This window comes from Corvus kubaryi, unplaced genomic scaffold, assembly GCF_017639235.1.
Source record: "Corvus kubaryi isolate FWS band 111438036 unplaced genomic scaffold, C.kubaryi_AGA036_p1.0 37387, whole genome shotgun sequence".
Taxonomy (NCBI): Eukaryota; Metazoa; Chordata; class Aves; order Passeriformes; family Corvidae; genus Corvus; species Corvus kubaryi.
The window spans coordinates 4,253,438-4,277,167 of NW_024581129.1; the positions used below are offsets into that span (position 1 = coordinate 4,253,438).

The following is a 23,730-nucleotide window of genomic DNA, read 5'->3' on the forward strand; positions in this document are numbered from 1 at the left end:
TCCTCACCAGGGACTCTGCTCCTCTCCCAGCACTGTGAGCCACCCTGGAGCAAGCGACTGCACCCTGCAGTTCCTCCTGGCCAAGGATATCAAAGCAGAGTCCCACCGCTTTGCCCAGGGGAAGGCAGGATGCGATCCTGGAGGGAAGTTACCTCCCTGCACCAGTCGCTGCCTGGCAAACACAGCAGCGGCGGTGCAGATAACAGCGCGCTCGCTCCCCCGGGATGGCCGCGGCGGTGGCGATCCCCATCGCCGTGACAGGCGGCTCAGGGGGAGCATGAGTTACTGGGGACTTGCAGCACGTTTCTCACTCTCCTTCCCAGCTCCCAGGGGAAGGGTGTCAGCTGGCAGGCTGCCTTGCAGCTTCATGCTCGTGTTGCGGGTTGGAGACCAACGCTGTCACCGAGGAGGGGACAGTGGGGTCCTGTGTGTTGTCCCTGCAGCACAAGCTCAGCAGGCACCACATTTCAGCGTGTGCTGGAGGTGTCTCCAAATCGCTGCCCAGGGCAGGCTGCTTCCCAGCTCCAGCCCAGGTGTGGGGCACACAGCTTCACCAGGCCATCGGTCATCGTTACTGATACACGTGCCGGGCACACGCTCGCTGCCTTCTCCAGAGGACTCAGGGGTTGAGGAGTTTTGAATGTCCTGATGATTCTCAGCATTTGCTGTAATAAATTAATAGCATTTTATAGCCTGGATCACCATCCAGCATTGGCTCTCAGCAGAAATGACACATCTGTTGGGGCTGCTGGCAAATAGCAGGCATGTTTCTGTCCACACTCTAAGGGTGGAAATACCATTGGAGTTGAAGAAATGGTCTTTGATCCTGCTGGATTTTATGGATGACCAGCTCTTGTTTGAGATGATGAATGCAGCTGCCACCTTGCCAATTTATGGTATTATTCTTTCTGGGCATCTCCACTGGCACATTCGTTATGGCTATTGGACACCAAGTGACAGCTTCCATATTCTTGGCTTTCTGAATGAAGCTGGAGTTAGGAGATACTGGTGTTCTCATTAGGTCTCTGCTGTGTGCTGAGCTATTAGCCTGCTCTTGCTAAGCAGCTCTGGACTGTCTTTCAGGCTTTGCTTGTACATGGAATGAGCTGTCAGCTCAAAAACTCTTGGCCATATTTCATAGTCTGGCTGTCACTCAGGCACCTCATCACAGTGACGACATCAGAAGCAGGCACTCTCCAAGGTATGAGAAGATGGTCAACTCAACTTTCAGCACTTTTATGTTTTTCTTGAGCCTAAAATGAATTTTTCCTTGAAGGACCTGCGACAAGATCCAAATGCGGTCCCTGGTGCTACATTGGCATGGCAGCTTGGCCATCCTCCATAATCCATCTTCTTCCAGCTCTTGAGTGAGGAGGAGAACCTGAGAAAAAGGCCAGGCTGTGGAGGAGACACTCATCTCCCAAAAAAGACCTGCTTGGGACAGCACTGCCCCATGAACATGAACAAGCAAGGGGTGCTGCCATAGTGTCCAGAAGTCAGACTGTGCCACAGGCACAACCAAGGATTCACAACGTGGGAAAAGGAAGGCAGAAGCAGGCTTGGCTCCATGGGCTGTGTTAAAATGATTCCAAGTGCCAGCCTGCTCCCGTTATAGTGTGGAAAAGAACTGGCACCATGTTCCCCATGGCAGGGCTTGCCTGTACCAGAGCATCCTGGGGGAAACTGGAGAGATATTTTAATAATCTAAGTATTAGCTGCATCCCCAGTCCCCTCCTTGAGACTGATGCTGGGCAGTGAGGCTGAAAATTAATTGCTTACAGGGTTGTAATTTTTTTCATTATTTCTTCCTTTTTCTTCTTTTTATTTGATTCTCATCTCAACTGTATTAAACTTTAAATCAACAGAATATGGGATATACAGCAGGGATTCTGCCAGCTCTCTTCTGTTCTCCTCCACTTCAGTCCCAGCCCTGTGGGTAAGCAACAACATTTGCTGCACACAGCCAAGAGCCTGTGGAGAAAACAAAGCTGGGAAGAGTCCATTTTCTGCTGCTTTGTTTCCAATCCTGCCCAGGAATGGAATAAACTCAAACAGGCACTGTTTCAATCAAGTTAGCTTCTGCTGAGTCAGCTCCATTTAAAACTTGGCCTTTCCAAAAACCCGCAACTCTCAGAAACCCCGGCCAAGATTCTATGGGTAAATATAAAATGAATTAGAAGGCAGGTTTTTAAAAGAAAGGATTGCTCTTGGAACCCAGGGATAATAATAATTCCTCAGGAGGGCACAGAATCTCTTAATCTGAAGCCCAAAGTGCACGCTCAGCAGCACAGTGGAGGTGCTACTGAGTGGACATGGATGGAGCTGCTCTTGCACACTTTGGTGGATCCCCCATCCTGGCCACGGGCACAGCAGCTGCTGCCTGGTGTGGGCACAGCTGGGTTGGAAGGGGCCCTGTTTTTGTTTTCTTTTTGCCTCTCTTGTAGCAACAATCCTCTGAGCTGGCTGAAAAACATCTCCAGGCAAGTCTGCACTCAGAACTGCTGATTCAACCCCACCCGATTGCCTGGAGGGGAGAGATTGGTTTCGTTGTTTTCAGCAAGGACATTATCAAACAGGTTTCATTTGGATGGTGTCATTTCATCTTGACTGTGTGGTGTGGCTGGGATGCTCCGTTTCGTTTGTGTTACAATCGAGTGACTGAAAGAGATGAGAGGAAAAGGAAAATCAATTTTGAAGCATTTATTTACTGCAAGAAAAATAACCCAAAACGTTGACTTGTGCCCCCAAGATCAAGTTCTGCTATCTTGAATCTTCTCACAAGCCAAAATGTCTCGGATTAGTCCAGCCAGCTGAAGCGACTGCTGCAGGATGATCTCACTTTGGACAATCCAGGAGCTCCAGACACCGTGTTGAAGGCACCACAGAGGCATGGAGAGGGTGCAGCCCTGCCCCAGGATGTTTGCTAATGTGTCCCCAAGCAGCATTTGTGTTCGTAGTGACAGAGCCCCTCCACCTCCCAAGTAACCACTGCCTTGCTCCATGAGCCTTTTTTGTCCCTAAGTCTAACCTGATTTCTCTTGCTGTAATTTAAGCTGATTATTTCTTGTCCTGTCCACCATGGACATAAAGAACAGATTATTCTCTTCCCCTTAGCAGCAGCCTTTTAAGCACTTGAAAACTGTTATCACATCTCTTCTTCCATCATCTCTTTTAGGCTAAATAACCCAGTTCTTTCAATCTTTCTTTGTAGGTCGTGTCTCATAGACCTCTGATCATCCTGTTTTCTCTGTGCTGCCTACAGCAGCGCCACCTCCTTTCTGATATGAGCTGCCAATACCAGAATCTACTCCAGTGTAGACCTCACCAGCCCTGAACAGATAAGAAAGATGATTTTATGAGACTCCTAGGCCACACTGCAGCTCATATATCCCAGGGCTCTGTCTCCCTCTTGATGCGACACGGATACTTCATGTTCAGCTTCTGACCCGCTATAATTCGTAGACCTTTTTCTGGGGAACTATTGCTTGTGGGCTTGGTGTTTCCCATGAGGTTTTGAGGTGAATAGCAAAAGGCAGGAATGAAGCATCTTAAACTGAACATTGTGTTCTCTTGTGTTTGTCAGTCTCTTCCAGGTCCTGGTGTGTTCATGCATTCAAAGCACACTTTTGGTCACACTTTTGACTAGGCTGTGTGATACCTGGGTTAGATGTTATTCTGTCCGTGCTGAAGGAGCTTTATGGATGATCCTTTCAGTTGCTGACTCCCATTGCTTCATAGTTTCTAGTGTTTTATCTCTTTTGTGCACGTCCTTTTACTGCCTAAGACATGCTTGTGTTTAGCACTGGTTAATCAGCATTTTATGCAAAAAATATGAGATTTTCAATTTTCTGCAGCCAACAGAGCATTGAAAAGCCTATCTCCACCCCTCAGGAGCTGTTTTTAGAGGGAGCTGAGCCTTTTTCCATGACTTGACTTTTTCCCTTAGAAACTGGAGGTTTCTGTTCAGGATTCCGTAGTGGAAAGCTGAGGGCTGGTCCCTGGGGCTCAAACCTAAAGGGACTCAGTGCAAGGACTCCAGACGATCCCAGGGGAAGCACTTGCACCACCCAGCCATGGAGTCAGTCTCCAATGAATATTTAAATCATTTATGCAATGTGGAAAAGCCCGTCCCCCAGAGATGGGGCAGCACTGATGTCGCTGCTCAGTGAGGCAAGGAGCGAAGGAGAGGAAGAAACCCCCCGTGCTGCAGGTGAGCCTCTGAGCCTGGGCCAGAGCCAGCCTGTCAGCAGACCTGCCTGATGGCCTGTCCTCCTCCCCGGGGGCTGTCCCAGCACCAGCTTTGTGCTCCTGCAGGCAGCAGCGCTGGAAATCCCAGTCATGCGCAAGGTCTCGAGGGGCGGGAGATGCAGGTCACTGCTGGGACAGGCGCTCCGGGCAGGGGAGCGCGTGCCAAGGTACTTGGGTTGTGATAGTAATTAATGTGGACATTGCTGGTAATGGCAGAGCTGGTGCCTCAAGTAAATGCACAGAGGCAGGAAATGAACCCCATCCATTTTTAAGGTGTCAGCTGTTTCACGGGGCAGCTGCAGAGACAGGAAAAGACCGGACCTTGTTTGTTAGGCAGGTCCTGCCCACAGCTGGCAGCTGGATGCAAACACACTCCTCCCGTGCCGTGGGGTGGATCTGCCTCGCTGCCTGCAGGGAGAGGGCCCTGGGAAGCTGGAAATGGTCCTAGTTCAGTGAGTGTGTTGGCAAGACTGTGGGTGACAGTGGGATATTCAAGCATTCAACCAAAGGGTGTGATTGCAGGGTGATGGTTTAGATGAGGGTCTCTGTGTTGCTGTCTGCAGCCATTCAGTCCGTGCTTCCAATGGGTCCCAATTCAGCAAAGCACGTTTCACTGCAGGTGAGGGCATTTCCACACCAAACCCTTCTCTTACAGTGGAAGAATCCCTTTTTGTCTGGGACCTGAGTGGTATTTCTAACATTTGGGAAACCACCCTGTTCCCACTGAAAACTAGGTGTCTCTTGTCCCCAGTTCCGCAGAATCAGGACAGAGATTGTCGCAGAGTGGGTGTTTTTATGGACTGGCTTGTCTCTCCCTTCTCAGTTCTAATTAAGTTGTATATTTTGGAAGTAAAAATGTCCTTTTTGATTATATCGGTCAGGAAAGCTCTCCAGCATCTCCAAGTAAAGAGCAGGGAAGAGGCAAGTGATCAAAGGCAAGCTGTAATGAGCTATCAGAGGCAAGCCCAAGGTCAGTGGGGGCAAAAGGGCCATTGCCACGCTGGCTTGTGATGCTCAGCTGGTTCCCGGCTCCTGCACACTCCTGTCTCCATCATTGTAGCTGAGGATTTGGGTCTGCACTCCCTAAACACACTCTGGTGGGGAGAGATAATCCCTGCCACGTGGGCAGCATGCTTTAAATACACACCGTGGAGAGGAGGGATGCTCACCTCACTTCAGGGAGGGGACAGACACATGCCCAGACCAACGCCCTCCTCCCCACAGGGGTAAGAGCATTGGGTTGCTCTGGAAGAGCTGGAAGTGCTGCAGGAGTCGTCTGTTTGGAGAGGCACTGTCTTGGCAGCAGGCAGAGATCTGGGGCACTGATGAGAGGAAATCTAGGGCATCAAAGAGCAGAGATCGGGATAATCAAGGAGAAGAGATCTAGGGCATGGAGGAGCAGAGATGTAGGTAATCAAGGAGCAGAGATCTAGGGCATCAAAGAACAGAGATGTGGATAATCAAGGAGCAGCGATCTAGGGCATGGAGGAGAAGAGGCCTAGGTAACCAAGGAGTAACGATCTAAGGCATCAAGTGGGGTTGCTGTAGGACATCAAGGAGATGGGATCTGAGGCACTGAGGAGGATTGTGCAGGAAGGTGGAGACAGGAGTAATGTCCAGCCCTGACCAGCATTTCATAGTCCAGGGTGGAGGGGAACTAACTTCTACAAGAAACACTGTGCAGCACAGTAAGCTCCCACGGTTGTTCAGGACAGCTGAGCCTCGACCGGCAGCCCCAGGCTCCTCCAGGGAGGAACCATGGAGTTGCTTCAGCCAGCAGGAGGGAACCTGCCTCCCCATCAGCAGGCAGCAGCAAACACCATCTGTCTGAAAAATAGAGCCATGTTAACAGTTATTGATCTATAACTTTTAACCAATTTCTTTTTTACAATATTGGATTGCGTGCTAATATTAGCTTTTTATGGTTGACACTAGGCAAACTTCATTCCATCAGCGAAAAACAGCTCCTGTGGGCCAATCTGCACCTCCCATTGAGCTGAATGATAGAGGACTGGAACAATATTTTTTGACAGATCAGTTCCTGTTCAGGGTAGCAGTGGCCGTTATGCAAATCGAGCTATAAGAAGTTTAAAAGTCTGGAACCATTATATTTCTTTATTTCATTAACATCAATGCAAGCAGGCAAGTTAATACAACAGAGTGATCCCATTCTGGGGTTTGCACAAAATGGTCCCCCTGTCGTTTAACAGGACTGGTGATTTCCCCTACAGGTGCTCCCAGCAGCTGTACTGGGGCACTGAGGCATTTTTTGCATCATGCCGCTGGGAGAAGGGTGGGTGACAAATGTCTTTGCGCAGATTAGTGCACAGGAATCCTCTGCCTGAGCTGGCAGATGGCTGGGAGGGCCCTGCTCCTGGCAGCAGGCAGACATCCAGGAGGATGGGGGACAAGTAGGGGGTCCATTACAAGGGCCTGATTTCCCACTGGTCCTTGGGGATCTGCTCCCCCACCTCAGAGGACCTGCACAAAATCTCTTACGTGGTTCCCCCACCCCTAATTCTCTGCACTGGCCAGGAGAAGCTGCTTGGGCAGAACTGCCCTGGAGTCACAAAGTGCACAGAGGCATAAGCATGTAGGATTCAGGTTTGCAGGGCAAGGCAGCACGAGAGCACGGTGTCAAGCCCATTTCCTCCAGCTCTGGTGCTGGACACATTTTCCCAGCACAACAGCAATCTGAGGAGCTAAGCACTGATATAATGCAGGCATGATGCTGTAAAGAGCAGAGATTTGTGCTCCAGCACATGCCCTGACACCCAGGTGGTGGCCACCCTCCTCCTCCTCCATCACATCAGCATCATATCAGCAACACCACAAACACAGGCCTTCACAGCCACCTCTGTCCTCCCATGTACCCCTCACCCACCAAGGCCCAGGGCATTCACTAAAACAGCTTTGCAGAAGGACACACATCCCACTCTGTGGCTCCCTTCAGCTGAGGGTATCGGCGCCTCTTTACAAATAGAAAATTAATACACAGTGCTATCACACCAGCAAGGAAATAATTGGGTCCTGGGGCTCAGCCTCTGCATCAGTGTCTTAAGGAAGGGAGTGAATGATGGCTGGTGACCCAAAAAAGCCAGCAACCCTGTGAGAAGCTGATTCTTTCCCACACCCTCTTCCCATCCGCTCCACCACAAGAGACACAGCCATGTGCACACTCACACTCACCTATTTGCATCAATCTGGAAAATAAAGATCACAGCGTGCCACACTAATGGATCCCAGCACTACAATAGCTCCATTATAACTGGCAATGTCTTGGAGAATTACTGCTAAAGACTCTACCTTTTAGTGTTGAAACTTTTAATTGATTTTAAAATACACAATCAATCACAGTTAATCAAGGAATCATGAAGAAGCTATAGTACACAAATACACAAAGACAGCATATAAACTACAATTAATGACCACTTAAACAATGGTGGGAATGAAAATAGGATTATTTATTACTGTTTATGGACAGTAATGGATAAAGTAATGGAACAGTAGCACAGTGGTGTGTTAGAAGCCAAAGGTGGCCATCAGTGACTTTTCAGTGAATGGGTCAATGGCACAATTTAGAGCAATTTTTTCCAAGGAAGGAGATGCTTTGCCCCCTCCTCTAAACACTACCACGGCCCTACAGCTGCTGGTGGAGGTGATCCATCCTGAAGGAAGGATGTAGAAAGTAATTCCTGGATTCTCACCACCAACCCTGCCTCTGTCCTAGGGCCAGTCAAACCTGTCAGGTACGGCTTTGCTCCATGGCAGGGGGACCTGTAGCCCCCCAACAAAACCACCTCTGGCCTGCCTTTAGCCAAATGCCCATCTGTAACCTGCCATGGAGCTGTCCAGTGCAGCTCTGGCCTCAGCATTAGGGGGAGTAGTTAAAAAACCAGCCGGGTGCCCTGTTCCATCCTTGGAGAGCCAGTTCTTTGTGTCTCAGGGTGACAAGCAGCCTGATGGGCCAGGGAAGGGCAAGCAAAGCAAGGGCTGGGGTTATTTAAGCCTGAGCCAAGGACAGTGAGCTTGGGCAGGGCAAAGGAGGTAAATTCCATGGAGGTATCTTGAGCCCCCTGAGGTCTGTCCTTGTCCACAGCTCAAGGTGGTCTGTCCAGGATTTAGTACAAAAGACTATTTTGTCTAAGCTGGCTTTATTCACACCCACGTAGCAAGAGCCTTGCTAGCCCAGAGCCAGGCACTGCCGAGGCACACACTGACACAATCCCACCTGGGCTGCCTGCAGACCCAGTCTGCGTTTTGCTGTGCTGGATCAAGACCTTCCTGTGCCTCCAAGCAGTGCCTGCTGTCCCCAGGGGCAGTCAGAGGCACAGGGCAGTGGCATGCAGACAGGGAGCAGTGGCAGAGCCCCATAATACAACCCTCACCTTCCCGCTGTGCAGTTTGCAGCTTTGCAGCCAGAGCTATTTAGTTCTCTAAATTAATAAGCAGCACTCAGATCCCCACTCCTCCCTGCCACGTGGTGCAAGGGATAGACAGTGATGAAACAACTGCTGGTAAGGAGAAGGGGAGAGTCCAGAGTAAAGTTTGTCCTGTTGCACCATTCCCTTGAAGGCCAGTGCCACCTAACTCCAAAGACACCACCAGCACAATCCACGTGCTGGTGTCCCTGTAGAAAGGTGGGGACTGTGTGAATCCTTCTTTCCATCCTGGGGAAGGAGCACGTTTGAGGGATATGCTTGTGGGGATATGCTTGTGCTCAGACCTTTCTGTAGTGAGGTGGAGGCCTCATGCTTGACTGAGGGCTGCTTTTAGCACTGGACTTAAACTGCTATTAGTCACCTCAAATCTCTGAAAAGGAGCTGACACCAGGTCAGCCCCCATAACTGCATCTTCCCTGGGGCTGTGGTGGGGGCTGAGGATGCTGCAGCCCCTCTCTTCCAGCCCTGCTTGCCAGCAGCCTCCCTTCCCACAGTGCTTGTGCTCACTCGCATGGATCAATGTCTTCCTCTCCTCCACCGTCTCTTTTATTGCCTTGCAAGTTGGCCCCAGGATGTTTTATCACACCACAGTACATAATACAAATGAAAAACAAAGGGGAAAAGTTTGAATCATTTTTTTAATATATTCATCCCTGTGCTGGGGAACAATGATCCATCTGATTAAATCCGCATGCTAGAGTTTATTAAACCAGGTTGGCCTCTCGCCTTCTCTCTCCTTTAGGCAGGGACAGGCTCATTAAAATGAACATGCTCTGCTCTCTCCCCAGTGCAATCCTGCTTCACACGGTCCCTGTGCTGCTGCTATCTCAGAGACATCGCCAGGAGCTGATGAATAGGGCTCTGCAGCTCAGTTTTCCCTGGCAGCAGCACAGCAGCTGAGCCATGGCGTGGCTTTTTGGCAAAGGGCAGGAGATGCCTTCAGCCTCAGGCTGCTGGGAACACACACCCAAGAAAAGGCCCTTGAAAATTGGAGGGAGGTGTGAGGCCAGGGACTGACCACCTCACTCTAGCCCTGCTCCAGCACCTGATAGGTCATTTAGCTCCTCCTGGGCTCTGTTTCCCATCTCTGAAATGGGTTTCATGGGCACTGCTTCCCCTTTAGGATAATTAATGGCTATAAAGCACTTTGGATCCTGCACTAAGAATAAATCCATCAACAATGACAAGGTGACAAGTGGGCATCTAAGACACTCTCTCCCTGGGACCGTGTCCCTGTGTAGGCTCCTAAGTCTGGCAGCAGCTGCTGTCCCTGCAGCTCCAGCTCTCCTTGGGCTCCCTCAGGAGGGTCCCCAGCCCACCCAGTCACCCTCACCAGGAGGCATTTCCAGCAGGCTGGTATTTGCTGCAGCTCCTCTTCTTCCTCGGGAGCCCTTCTGAGGCGACCTGAGTCTGTTCCACCCTGGCAATAACAGTGGCTTAGGCCCTGTAATCCCTCCTTTACTTGACTTTGGGTTATTTTGAGCAGGAGATTAAAGGAGATTATCTGCATCACCTGAGATGCTGCACTTTCCATCTCTATCCCCTTTCCTCCATCCCCAGGGGCTCACCCAGGCCCAGGCAAATAAACCCCTCCCTCCTTCCCATATCCTCTGCCACATTCTTGTCTCAGGACAGCTCGGGACAGTCCACAGGGTGCTGCCATGTGGTGGTCCATTATCAGCCTTGCTTCCTAGATCCAGCTTCTCACCTGGCTAGCCATGTGTCCTGCCTCCTGAGCCAAGTCCGGAGATGGTCCACAGGAGGGGAAGATAAAGGAGGGCACCCTAGCACACTGTAGCACTAATTGGGATTAGTTCTGTAGGCTTCTCGGGGAGGAGGTGGTAGCAGGGAGGATAAAGAAAGCTCTCCTTTGGGCACTAGGAGCTTGGCAGAGTGTGCTGGGTTCAACAGCAGGCACTTGTGGCCACAGCCAGAGGATGGTGGATTGTCTGTTTGAGACATCCCACGCTATATTTAAAAAAAAAAAAAAAAAAAAAAAAAATAATCCAAATAACAGGAAAAGCACTGAATAATGCCTGTTTCTTGTCCAAAGAGGAATCCCCATCACCTGGCAGCATCCAGCCATGGGCAGGGAGCTCCTTTCCATGTTCTGGAGACCATGTGCTGCTCTCCAGCTCACTTCAGCTTGGATTTAGCAAAGCACTTGGTGCTGGTTTGGATCCCTCCCGAACCCTTGCTGAAATCAGCAGCTTTATTAAATGAAGGTCTAAAGAGGCAGAGCTACAAGCAGTGACCAGAAATGTTAATTTACCTTCCTTTATGACTGAGAGATGCTCAAACATCCCCGTGGTGGGGGGAGCAGGTACTAAGACACAATTGTTCCCTTGGGAAGCAAACTCCCACACGTGATGTCTCACCAGCATGTGTGACCTGTGCACACATTCACGGCAAGCTCACACCTTCACGGGCTGTTTTTCCTCATTTCAGACTCCACCAGCCTAGAATCCATCTGCCACCCTGAAAATTAATAGCAATCATTAAACAAAAAAGAGCTGGCAAAAAGAAGCCTGAGGTGAAAAGCAGCTATTTCTGCCAGAAAAAAAATTAAAACTATTTAGACATACAGAAAGTCATTTATTACTGTGAAGTCCTCCCTCCACCTGGGGTTTAAATCTCATTACAGTTTGTCCAAAACAGATGTTACCCTTTTAGCAGTAGATTATTAACAATAAACTCCAATCCTCCAAAGAGGGTAGGTGTTTTGGGTTCACTTGCTTTTTCGGCTTGGGTAACCTCCGCAGGAAACGTTTATGAAAAGGACGGGCAATCCAAACACTGGCACAGCTCCCTGCTTCAGTTGTCTTGGGCTCCAAAGTTTCTTTCCACTTTCCAAATATTCTGGACAAGCAGGGAAACACAGAGACTCAGAGATGGACCACAGACCTTGCTGAGGAGCAGACAGGATGCTGAGGAAGGGCTTTATATGCTGCAAGCCCACGCTAACCTTCCAGCAGCTCCTACCGCGGCTTTTCCACCATCGGTTTGGCACTGACCATGCACCCAGACAAAAACAGGTTCTCTTGGAGTCCAGCATGTGCACAACCCATTTTTTTTCCAAGTTTCTCTGCATCTGGCCACACACTTTTGGGTAGAAGGCTGTTTGGTTGAGCTTTAGGCTTGCTGGCACCGTAAAGGAGACCCAGTGGTCCCTCATACCTGTAGCTGAGTATCCTCTGTGGGCAAAGATGGGCTTTGCTTGTTCCTACCAGTGCATGGGCATACTCCAGTGGGAAATCAGCTAGCCTTGAGAGAAACACTCTCTGGCACCATATTTAACCAGCCAAGCCCACAGTGGAGTATCTTTGTTCTGTTTAGATTTAGCATAATAAAAGATACCTGCTCAGGAATCTAGGAGCCTTTTAATCATGCTGTAAACATAATCAAATGAGACATTAATATCAGCTCCAAACACATATGGCCATCTGGCTGCCCAGCCATCTCCCTGACCACCTCAGGTAGCAGGAAGCACATTCCCAGTGTTCTCCAGAGACGCTGCTAAATAGATGTTCTCACAATGCCTCTCCGCATGCCTGGAAAGGCAGTGAGAACCAGCTATTTTGGGACTGTTGATGGTGAAGCCAGTACCAGCATCTCAGGGCTGCCTCAGAATACACTTTTTGCTATCAGTACAATTTTTCCTGCACCCCAAGGGAAGCATCAGGAGCTCTCCTGGGCCACGTATGTCTGTGAGTACTTACTGTTGGAAGAGAATCTCCCTCAGCACAGCACAGCACATCTCAGGCCTTCAGGCTTTACAGCTTATACCCAATTCCTCCATGGAGCCCTGAGGGCCCCAAGGGGAGCCCCAAGAACGCAGTGTACTCACCTCTCTGCAGGTGCAGGGTATTCTTGGGATGAATCTGTTGCACATCCATTCATGTTGTGTCAAGGGTATGATGGAATAACTGCAGAGGCTCCACTGGTGGGAAGAAAAAACTGTAATTCATGGCTGAAATTAAGCCATTAAAGAGCAGCTGAAGTGAATAAACACACACAACGATCTTGTGGACTCTAGAAGGTACAGTCACTGCTGTCTCACATCCCTGTGCCTCCTCATGTGCTAATCTGCACCAACCCTTCATCCTCTCCCCTCCATCCCAGACCCAGCTGGAGCACAGACCTGCAACATCCAGGCCACCACCACCAGGCTGAGACCAGTGACCCAACCCCCAAATATCCAAATAAATGGGTGTTTGTTTGTAGCCTGGGTATCTGACCCACGAGGAGTGTCCTACTAAAAAGAAATTGTGGGTGCGAATTTCCACTGCTGAAACAACAGACCCACAGCCTGGGAAAGTGTTTTTTCTTTAGAAACACAGCATCTGTTTGGGTTAAGAGGGTTGGAAATCTTGATGAGGACCTGAGCTGACCTAGGGAAGGGTCTCCTCCAAGAGTGGGCAAACCTGAGCTGCTCCAGCAGAGCCACCTGCAGGAGCAGGGCCAGGATGGGTGAGCTGTACGTGGAAGGTGGTCATGCTTGGTTTCCTCTGCAATGCTGTTATCCTGAATAAACATTAGATTGGTTTTGGAGGGCTGCCCAGATGATCATTAACCTTCTCCTGGCCCATGACAAGAAGCCAGCCTGCAGCACTGAGCTAAAATTAGGCTTGTAGGGCACTGGGGCTTGCCAGATATAGCAATATCTGGGCAGAAACCCCCTTCAGAAAGTGGACAGCCAGAGGGTCCAGCCTTAAGCTGGGCTCCTCAGCTCCAGAGGACAAGAGCTACATCATTAAAATCACAAGGTAACTTTGATTGGAAGAGACACCTGAAAGTCTCCAACCAGAAAAGCAGGACCAGCTTCCAAGGTGAGCAAGTCAGTGAGAGGTTAGCAGAGGTATTTGCTTACAGCACAGACATAAGAATTCCTGTGTGCAGGACACGTGCTGATGGAAAGGTGAATTCTGTTCTGCCTACCCAGAGATCACAGATCATTGCCTTGAAGTCCTTCACGAGCTGTGTATTTTCTTGTCCATCTCTCAACACTCAGCATTACAGCCCGCCTAGAAACTGTGATGTTGCAGTGGCCAAAGACCCCTTCACAGGGGAACGGTAGGGCAGAGGGGCAAGTGTTCTTCTGCAAATACAACCATTAAAAAGTCAGAGCAAACAAGACACTTGCACCTCCAAAAATAACTTCTAGCAAACTCACCATTTCACAGATCCATCGCCAGAATTTCCCCTGTGTAAAAGTGGGTTTTCCCATATGGGAGGCAGAGGGTTATGCAGGCCTCCTGCAAAAATAAATTAATGAACGAAAGCAGCAAAACCCTTTCCCAAACAGCAGCAAAGATCTGAGTGAGGATGACAGTGCAGCAGAGACAAGGCTCAGCTCAGATTGTCAGTGCTGAGGAACACCAGCAGCTCCACTTCCCAGCATGGGGCTGGCTCCCTCCATTGCATGGGTGCTGGAAAAACATCCTTTGAACTTCAGCACTATTTGCAGGGGAAAACGGGAAGCTTGCTTCCACACCAGACCTCTGCTCTTCCCCAGCCTACCATCAGCTTAACCATCCCATAATGAAGCTGTGATTCAGACTGATTATTTCTAAGGAAAAATCCCATCAAGCAAGTATTAGAGAGGCTTTCTCCCATGGAAACACACCTTTCTTGTTGCTAGGGTCGTACCTGATCAGAGCTCTTACTTCTCTACATCCCCTAAAACCTTTTTCCTCTTCACCTTCCTCTAACTCTGCCCCTCTCATCACACTCCTCAGCTCCTTGAGGGCTCAACTGCACTGTTAGGGGCTGGAGCTGATGTTCCATTGCCACTCGTGCCGATGTTTTGGAAGGCTGGTTTCATGCACAGGTACCCCAGCTGGGCTTAAGAGGCTACTCACCAAGAAGATCATTTATGCATTTACTTAAACTCAGCAGAGGCTTCTGCTCAGCGGGCCACAGCAGCATGAGATGGGGTTGTCATCTCAACAGACCCTGGAAACTAAGCAGCATGAGATGGATGTAAATGACTTCAGACTGCAGCTGAGTAACAGCAGAATAGTCTTATTTTCTGAAATCCCAAGAGTTTGTCTTGAAAATGCTGTCATTTTAAACCAGAATTTATCCTGCCATAGAAAAAAGGGTTCTTAAAAGTGTTTATGCAAACAGGTCTGTTCTTGCTATTCCCAGGTTGCAGCTCTGGCCTTATCCTGGCTCTTGGAGGCACGGTGGCTTTGAACTAGGGCTCTCCTCAGACACTGCAACACCCAAGTTTACTGATAAATTAAATGGGATTGACTACCAACTTCCAGTAAAGATCACAACTTTTTCAATCAAGGTTAAAATAGGAATAAGCCAAGGAGAGATTGGCCCCAGCACCATACAGAGCCCATGAGTGTTGACACAGTGGTAATATTACTGTCCTGTGTAGAGACCAAGCGTGTCATTTCTCTTTGTTTCTCCCAGTGTCTCCCAGAAAAGTTCTCTCTTCGCCATCCCTCCCACCTGGATACTTGTCATACAGTCTGTGACCTCCCAGAGTCTCAGTAAAAGCTATCCTGGATGCAATGCTGGGCACTTCTCTCTCAGCCTCCTCTTCACCTCTCTGATTCATTCCTTCTTAATCTCTCCTCAAACCTCAGTGGAAAATATATCTGTTCTCCCTTGCCTGTTTTTCTTAAATAATAAATAATAGCAGGAGAGAGAGTAGAATTGGCTGGAGAACTCTGTCATCTAACGCTGTGAGGCATTTGGGAATAAGGTTGGGATGCACAAAATGCTGCCTAAACCCTGTCAGTGAAGGATATTAGGACCAGGATGTCTGGATATAAAATGAACTTGAATTTTACAGGCCTGAGCATCTTTATTATTCAGGGAGGTTGCAATTCTGACCAACATCACCCAGCAGGAGTCATGGAGCAAAGACCAGGAATATGAACGAGGAGAAAACCTGCCTGGAAGCCTCCTTTCCCTGCCTGACATGTACAGGATGGAGATTAGCTATTTAGGGGTGATTTCATCATTCTTAAAGGTTTTATCTGCCATGTTGGAGCTGCCTCCCCAGATTATTTTACACATAATGAAAAACCAAGGTTCACTTTAAAATCTGGTTCTTGTTAGCCAAATTTTCCCTCCCTACCTGTTTGCGTGGCCAAATACTCATGTTTGTAGTGTACCACTCCCATTTTCCTCTGGCTCTCTTTGTAGTGGGGATCATTTTTTGATAAAACAGCCCAAGTGGCTGTGAAAGGGGATCTAGGAGAAGCTGGAGATGGAGCAGCTAGGCAGAAGGAAGTTATGGAGATGCAGAAATGCCAAGGAGAGGAGCACTGCTGTGTGTATACACATGCACACACACGGTAATCTTGCATTCCCTCAGTAAATGTAATCCACAGTTTGAAATAACTCATTCAGTAGAATAACAAAATTAGGAACTGAGTGCCAGCTCCCTTCCCAACCCCCATGGCTGCTTTGTTTGCTTCCTTGCAGCTGCTGCTCTGCTTTAATTTTCCAAGATGCCATTAGCTGGGAAATGGAAGCAAAAACTTCCCAGCCAGCTTGCACTGGTTTTTGAAGCTCCAGCTTTGCCTTTTCCTTTCCATCTCCCTTGCTATGGGTTTTCAGCCAGGATGAGGATGCTGCTGATCATCCAGTGCAGGCTGCAGCCTCGTGGGTGTCCCAGCCATTACTCTTTGCTGCTGGGCTGTTGACAGGGACTAGGGCTGGAGAAGCAGAGATGGGTAGGAGGGGAGCATATCACAGTCAGGGCTGAGGATTAGCAGGGAGAAGCATGGATCTGGGCTCCAGCAGAGATACTGGATATCAGAGGCAATGTGCAGGGGGAGCAAGGAGTGAGGGAGTTGTCATTGCCCCTTTGCTGGCCTCTGTTAGCCACAAAAACCCAGCATCCTCTCAGCTGGTCAAACCATTCTGCCTCCTGAGAGCAGAAGGAAAGGGAATTACAGCAGTGTCTGCAGGGCCCAGGTAACTGTGCAGGAATGGTATTTCCTGGGTGGCTGCCATGGCCTTGTCATGGATGTGGCCTGTTGTCACTGTCACCGTGGTGCCACACTTCAAGATATCTCTGACTGAGATTAAATCCATCATTCCAAAGCATTGCTGTTGTTATTCCACACTGTCTTCATTCCTACCTTTTGCTTCTTTCTCCAACAGCAAAAGAGACCCCCAAATCGCCACTTTGCTGGTTGTTTTTCATGTGAGAGTTTTGGTGGTTTCTTCCTGGGTTTTCTCAGCTCTATGGAGGTTCAGAGGACTGGGAAAAGCAATGTGCAGTTGTGTTACCAGGAGAATAAACTCAGAGCAACTGGGCAGAGATAAAGCAGGCAGGCAGGAGAGTTAAACCACTAGGTCCTTGTGGGATGCTCGGCACTGGTGTTGCTCAGGCACACACCCACACCCAGCACGGGCTGGGATGGGGATCTCAGAAGCCAACAGGATGAACAACTGTGCCTTTTGTGCAAAGCAACAAGACCCACTTCTCCACTCACCAGTCATGTCCCGGAAATCTAATAAAAAGGGAGATTAGCCCCTCTTTCCTCTCTCACATCTCCTTAATGCTGTCATTTTATTCACACTTTGTAAAGCAAATAAACCAGCAAATTGCTTGCTTTAATGAGCTGAAATTAAACTCGGGCTGCTGATAAAATGCCATTTCTCCTTTCTGTTGTTGGGAAGGACTTGGCTGATAGGCAATGTATGGGAAAGAAGAGAAAACATACAGTGGGAGCCGTACTGAACATGTTTGAGTCGCTGCTGCTCTTCTTCATCCCCAACTCCTCTGATTAGATGGTGGAGGCACGTGGGTGCTATAGGGGAAGGCTGTAGGGGATCAGCTTGGCAAGATCTGTGGGGAGTCTGTCTCTGCTCTTTGCTCACAGATGGTCCTACTCCACTAATGCCCTGTGACACAGGCTGCTGCCCACAGCCTCCCCAGGGAGGAGTGACAAGAACCTTCCTCTGCGAGGAAAAGGCTGGTTTTGCTCTGCAGAGCCTTCCCAAACACAGATTTGCCCAGAGATGGTGGTTGGGTCACAATGGGAGATAGAGGAGACAGAATAAGCATTTGCTGAAGAGAATGTGCCAAGGTGCATCCCTCCCTGCTGCCTGTCCTCAGTTTGGCAGGGCTTCCCTTGCCTGCGAGACATCCCTGGAATCCACAAGTCCATGGAGGAGGACAGGGAAGTGCTGGAGCCAAGTGCCACCCCGAAGGGACAACTGGGGCAAGCATCTGCTTATGGCTCTGCAAGCCAGGAATACCCTCGTGCCCACCCTTATGGGCAATATTCATCCCCACAGGATGCAGGAAGAGCTGGACACCAGGCTGCTCCCTGCAGCAGAGGAGAGTGGGCACACCTAGAGAGAAAGCGTCCACCTGCAAAACAATGTATGTGCTGGGATTTTCACCCCAACAAGAGGAGCTCAGGGCACTTTGCTTCAGTCTCCCACCACCCCACGAAGTGCTATCGTTATCTCAGTACCAGAGAGGAGTCTGGAGTGCAGAGAGGTTAATTGAGTGTCTAACACCAGAGGGAAGCAGCAGCAGACGTGTTTCAGTCTGGCACTGCAGCCCGTGTCTTGCTGTGGGGGTGGCAAGGGGGGGCACTCGGCTGCAATCTCCCAGGGAGCACAGTCCCTCTTCCCTTCCTCGCTGGCTCCTCAGCTGTGTTAAAATGGGTGACCTGAGCATCCCAGGGCAGTGACAGCACTTGGAGGACAAGGTGGCCAGAAAGTCTCATGTGCAGAGAGCTGATGTGAGAGAAAGTCTTGTTATTCATGTAATGGGAGCCCAGCTGTCATCAGGGAACAGACTCATTGTTCACAATCCAACCAAATAAACTGTTTCACTGCTTATTATTACTGGCCTGTTTACCAAGGTATACACTGAATGGTGAACAGGGATCTCTGTGGTCAGGTACGGTCTCCTTCCCTGCCTGGTATTGTGGCTGGAAAAGGACCTGGTTTCTTTGGGACAAGGGTCAGAGTATGGCATCTGCCTCTAAACAATCAGCCCCACACAATTTTCAGGTACATAGCACCAAGAACAGTCCAGCCTGGGCACTGCAAAATGGTTTGGAAAACTGTTTCTGGGTTTATACTATTTCCCAGATTTAATGAAAGACAATTTAGATGTAAGATGTGGCCCTGTCTCCTTCACAACTTCCCAAGAGACCTCCAGTTCTTACCAGCTTTGTTTTCAAGGAGTATTGGTGGTGTCTTTCCCTGCCCTTGGACAAGGGAGATGACCAAAGCTCCTGTTCCCAACAAAAGTTCCAAGAAGGACTTTTCTACTCTTTGATGATTTCTCCCATTTGTGGGCAACTCCATCTCTGCCACAACATCACACTGCAACCATCTTACCAGCCCAGAGTTCTGTTTGGCAGTAGAGATACCCACAGATGATATTTTCAATATCTTTTGGAAAAGCGTAACCCAGGAGATGCTGGTGCTAATGCAGTTCCCACCTCTCCACTTTTCTCTTCCTGTTTCCCTAAGAAATTAGAAAAGGAAGTAAGAGCTGTCCATTCATATTTATGCTTAGTCAAAAATTTAGGGGGGAAAAAAATGGAAAATGTGATCCAGGAATGAGTTTTTCTGTGGGAAGTGAGGCTGCTGGCAGCCCCACAGGTTTGTGCCTAGTGAAGACTTTTCCTAGTCTTCAAGCAGCTGTTTCTGGCTGGGGAGGGAAGGTTTTGTCCCATCCTCTGCAAATGTTCTTGTTATGCCACTGAATGTTGGCTGGTCTTCCACAGCTCTGCATCATTTCACCTGGGAGGGAGAGGCCTTGGAGAAAGGCAACAAGCCCGAACCAGGAACAAGGACACTGGGTGGTTCACAATCACACTGGTGGGTTTGCAAAAGAGTGCCCTGAAACTACTGCTCAGGTTCCCAGAAACAGGACAAGCGTTTGATGCTGGGCTGTATCCCTGATGCCACATGGCAGTGCAGGCAGAGATACGGTGTCCTCGACCAGCACCCCTTCTGTGGGCACTGCTGCTGCGCACACCAGCACACGAGACAGTCAGGATTCCCCTCAGCAAAACGCTGCAGCATCAAATCTACATCAGAGCGAGTTGTCTAGACTTCATCTGCTCTCAGCGGAGAGGAACAGACACTTCTGGGGCATCACTCCTCTCCTCCTAAGGTAGACAGCTAAATAGGTCAGACAGACGGTGCACTGGATGTGTGTCGGTCTCTCAACTGCCAAAAAAGTGATGCTGGACAAGGGCTCAGAGGGTGACCTCAATGGTCAGTGACCACCTCCCCTTGGGCTGCCAAATAGTGCTGGTGGCAGCCAAATAAACCAAAGGCTCCTTGAAAGGTGGTTGCCACAGCAAGAAGGCAAGTGCCTGACTAAGAGGGGAGTTGGATGGATGTCCAACACCTCTGACTGCTGACTGTCTTTCCTTTGTGCTTAGTTTGTGCTTGTGTTTTGTTTTGAGCAGGTGAGCCGAGGGACTGAGCAGGGACAGGCAAACGCACGGAGGCACAGGGAGATGGAGACCAGCGCCACGATGGGCAGCAAAAAGAAAACGAGGAGAAGTACTATAAAAAATGAGAGGAAGGCTTGTCTCTAAGCCTGAGCAACTCCTCTGCACAGGCACTTAGCTTCATGACTCCCTCCTCAAGATGCCAGAGACCTGGTGATGTGGGACCAGCCTCAGCCACCAAGGCCTTGGTAGCAGCCCCTGGCTGCTGGCTGCTGAGTACCGTGGGCACCGAGGTCCGCTTTCTCCACAGACGCTTCCCTCCCGTCTCCGAGCCATGAGGAGAAGGGAGAGGCAAGCAAAGCTGCCGAAGGAGCACTAGCCTACACCTTCCCAGCCCCTGTCCTGTTCCCCGCTTCCAGCAGACCAGGAACCCCTTCTCCGTGCTGCCCTTCCAGATGGCAGGTCGCCGGTGGGCCACGACGTCAGCCCTCTGCATCTGCGTGGCGGCCATGTCTCTCCTGCACGGGGTGCGAGCAGACTGCTGGCTCATCGAGGGGGACAAGGGCTTCGTCTGGTTGGCCATCTGCAGCCAAAACCAGCCCCCCTACGAGTCCATCCCCCAGCAGATCAACAGCACCATCATGGACTTGCGGCTGAACGACAACAAGATCAAGAGCGTGCAGTACGCCTCGCTCAGCCGCTTCGGCAACCTGACATACCTCAACCTGACGAAGAACGAGATCTCCTACATCGAGGACGGTGCCTTTTCAGGACAGTTCAACCTCCAGGTGCTGCAGCTGGGTTACAACCGACTGAGGAACCTCACCGAGGGCATCCTCCGGGGCCTGGGGAAGCTGGAGTACCTCTATCTCCAGGCCAACCTCATTGAGACCGTCACCCCCAATGCCTTCTGGGAGTGCCCCAACATAGTGAACATTGACCTGTCCATGAACAGGATCCAGAGACTGGACAGCAACACTTTCCGGGGCCTAAGCAAGCTCTCTGTCTGTGAACTCTACAGTAACCCCTTCTACTGCTCCTGCGAGCTCCTCGGCTTCCTGCAGTGGCTGGAGGCTTTCACCAACATGACACGCACCTATGACCGGATGCAGTGCGACTCCCCACCCGATTACGTGGGCTACTACTTGTTAGGCCAAGGCCGGACTGGCTACCGCAATGCTCTGAGCATGCTCTCTTCCCTTTGCACTGGTGGCTCCTACACTGTGATCCCTCGTTTTATCCCTCCCAGGTACCAGGTGACCACGGTGCCCTCCGAAAGCCCCTGCTCCGAGGAGGAGTGCTCCTCTGGTGACGGCACGACGCCGCAGTTCTCCCTGTTCACGCCCATCGGTGAGACAGAGGTGCGCCCCAACATCCAGGTGAAGCACCTCAACCACAACTCGGCTGTCCTCACCGTGCAGATCCCCTACCCCTTCAGCAAGATGTACATCCTCTCCCAGTTCGAAAACGGCTTCTCCTCCATGATCACCAAGCTCAGGAAGAAGGAGGAGAACATCACCGTGAGCAACCTAGTAGCACAAAGAGATTACACCTACTGTGTAGTCTCTGTTCACCAGTACTCCAAGTACAACCACACCTGCGTCACCATCACCCCCACCAGACCCAACCGCAAGGAGCCGGTGCCCACCCCTTCCACTGCCACCCATTATATCATGACAATCCTGGGCTGTCTCTTTGGCATGGTGATTGTCCTGGGCGTGGTGTATTACTGCCTCCGGAAGAGACGCCAGCAGGAGGAGAAGCACAAAAAGGCTGCCGGCAGCATGAAGAAGACCATCATCGAGCTGAAGTATGGGCCAGAAATGGAGACCACCAGCATCACTCAGCTGTCCCAGGGACAGATACTGGGTGGGGAGACAGTGACCCGCATCCCCTACCTACCCTCTGCTGGGGAGGTCGAGCAGTACAAGCTGATTGACAGCAGCGAGACCCCCAAGGCCACCAAGGGCAACTACATGGAGGTGAGGACGGGTGAGCAGCCTGAGAGGCGAGACTGTGAGCTGTCCCTGCCGCCAGACACCCAGGGCTCTGTGGCTGAGATCTCCACCATTGCTAAGGAGGTGGACAAGGTGAACCAGATCATCAACAACTGCATCGATGCCTTGAAATCCGAGTCCACCTCCTTCCAAGGGGTGAAATCGGGGGCAGTCTCCACAGTGGAACCTCAGCTGGTGCTCTTATCAGAGCAGATCCCCAGCAAGCATGGATTCCTTTCCCCCATCTACAAGGAAAGCTACAACCACCCTCTCCAGCGACACCACAGCATGGAGGCGGCCCCCAAACGCTCCAGCACCTCTTCCAGTGGCTCGATACGGAGCCCCAGGTCCTACCGCTCCGAGGGATCGGGCCACAAATCCGAAGCCAAATACATTGAGAAGACATCCCCCACCACTGACACCATCCTCACTGTGACACCGGCCGCGGCCATCCTGCGGGCAGAGGCGGAGAAGATCCGCCAGTACAGCGAACACCGGCACTCGTACCCCAGCTCGCACCCAGGGGAGCAGCACGACAGCATGGGTGGGCGGAAGCCCTCCATCCTGGAGCCTCTGACCCGTCCTCGCCCCAGAGACCTGGCCTACTCTCAGCTGTCGCCTCAGTATCACAACCTGAGCTACACCTCCAGCCCAGAGTACACCTGCAAACCATCGCACAGCATCTGGGAGCGCTTCAAACTCAACCGCAAGCGGCACAAAGACGAGGAGGAGTACATGGCAGCCGGCCATGCCCTACGCAAAAAGGTCCAGTTTGCCAAAGACGAGGATCTTCACGACATCTTAGACTACTGGAAGGGCGTCTCTGCCCAGCAAAAGTCCTGAGTCCTCACACAACTTGTGACTTAACACACTAACTGGACCAAAAGAAATCCGCAGCAGCTATTTTTATTCAGACTGTCTTTGAAACAAAATAAAGTTAAAAAAAAAAAAAAAGAGAATCAATAAAAAAAAAAATAAAACAGAGAACAAATAATGAAAAATCTATAAATATTCTATATAATATATAAAGTGAGATATTAAAATGTCCTCACGCTGGTGAGACATGCACCAAATTTGAACACAAGCTCTGCAAAACAAACAAACTGTGGAGTGGAAAAAAAAGTTTTGTTTCATTTTGATTTTTTAAAAAAATAAGAAAAAAGAAAAAATTGAATATAAAATGAAAATTAAAGAGCGGGCAGAGAGCTGAGGTCTGGCGTTTCCCAATATTGCATTGCATGAGTCCCTATTCCGTGATTTTGTGGATTCTTTGTGAACAGTTTGTGTTCTTCCTTCCTTCCTTCCCTTCCAAAATCAACAGCGACAAAAACAGCAACAAAAACCAAAAAGAGACCAGAAGGAGCTCCATCTTTTGGGCTGTTTTTGCAAACGGAGTCTTCCAGTTTAGACTTTTACCCAGTTGAAGGCCCGTTCACATTTTCACTCACTAAAAGGTTTTACCACACATTGCATTGTAAACCGAAGTCGTTAATTGTACAGAGAAAATTTCTATATTTGCAATGTTTGCTGTATAATGAGAAAGAGAGAGGAGAAAAAAAAAATACTACATCTACTAAAAAAAAAAAAATATATATATATATATATCTATATTCACCTGTTTGTACCAGGTTTTAA

At 49.9% G+C, this 23,730-nt stretch overlaps 1 protein-coding gene across 2 annotated transcripts in view; it reads left to right on the plus strand.

Annotated features, from left to right (window-relative positions):
• Window positions 1–23,409, plus strand: part of ELFN1 (extracellular leucine rich repeat and fibronectin type III domain containing 1) — a 103,801-nt gene extending 80,392 nt beyond the window's left edge. For both annotated transcript variants that reach the window (XM_042037273.1, XM_042037272.1), the window contains exon 4: window positions 20,114–23,409. In XM_042037273.1, the coding sequence (XP_041893207.1) occupies window positions 20,554–22,938 (2,385 nt within the window). In that variant the 5' untranslated portion in view covers window positions 20,114–20,553 and the 3' untranslated portion in view covers window positions 22,939–23,409. The remainder of the gene's footprint in view (window positions 1–20,113) is intronic.
• The last annotated feature ends 321 nt before the right edge of the window (window positions 23,410–23,730 follow it).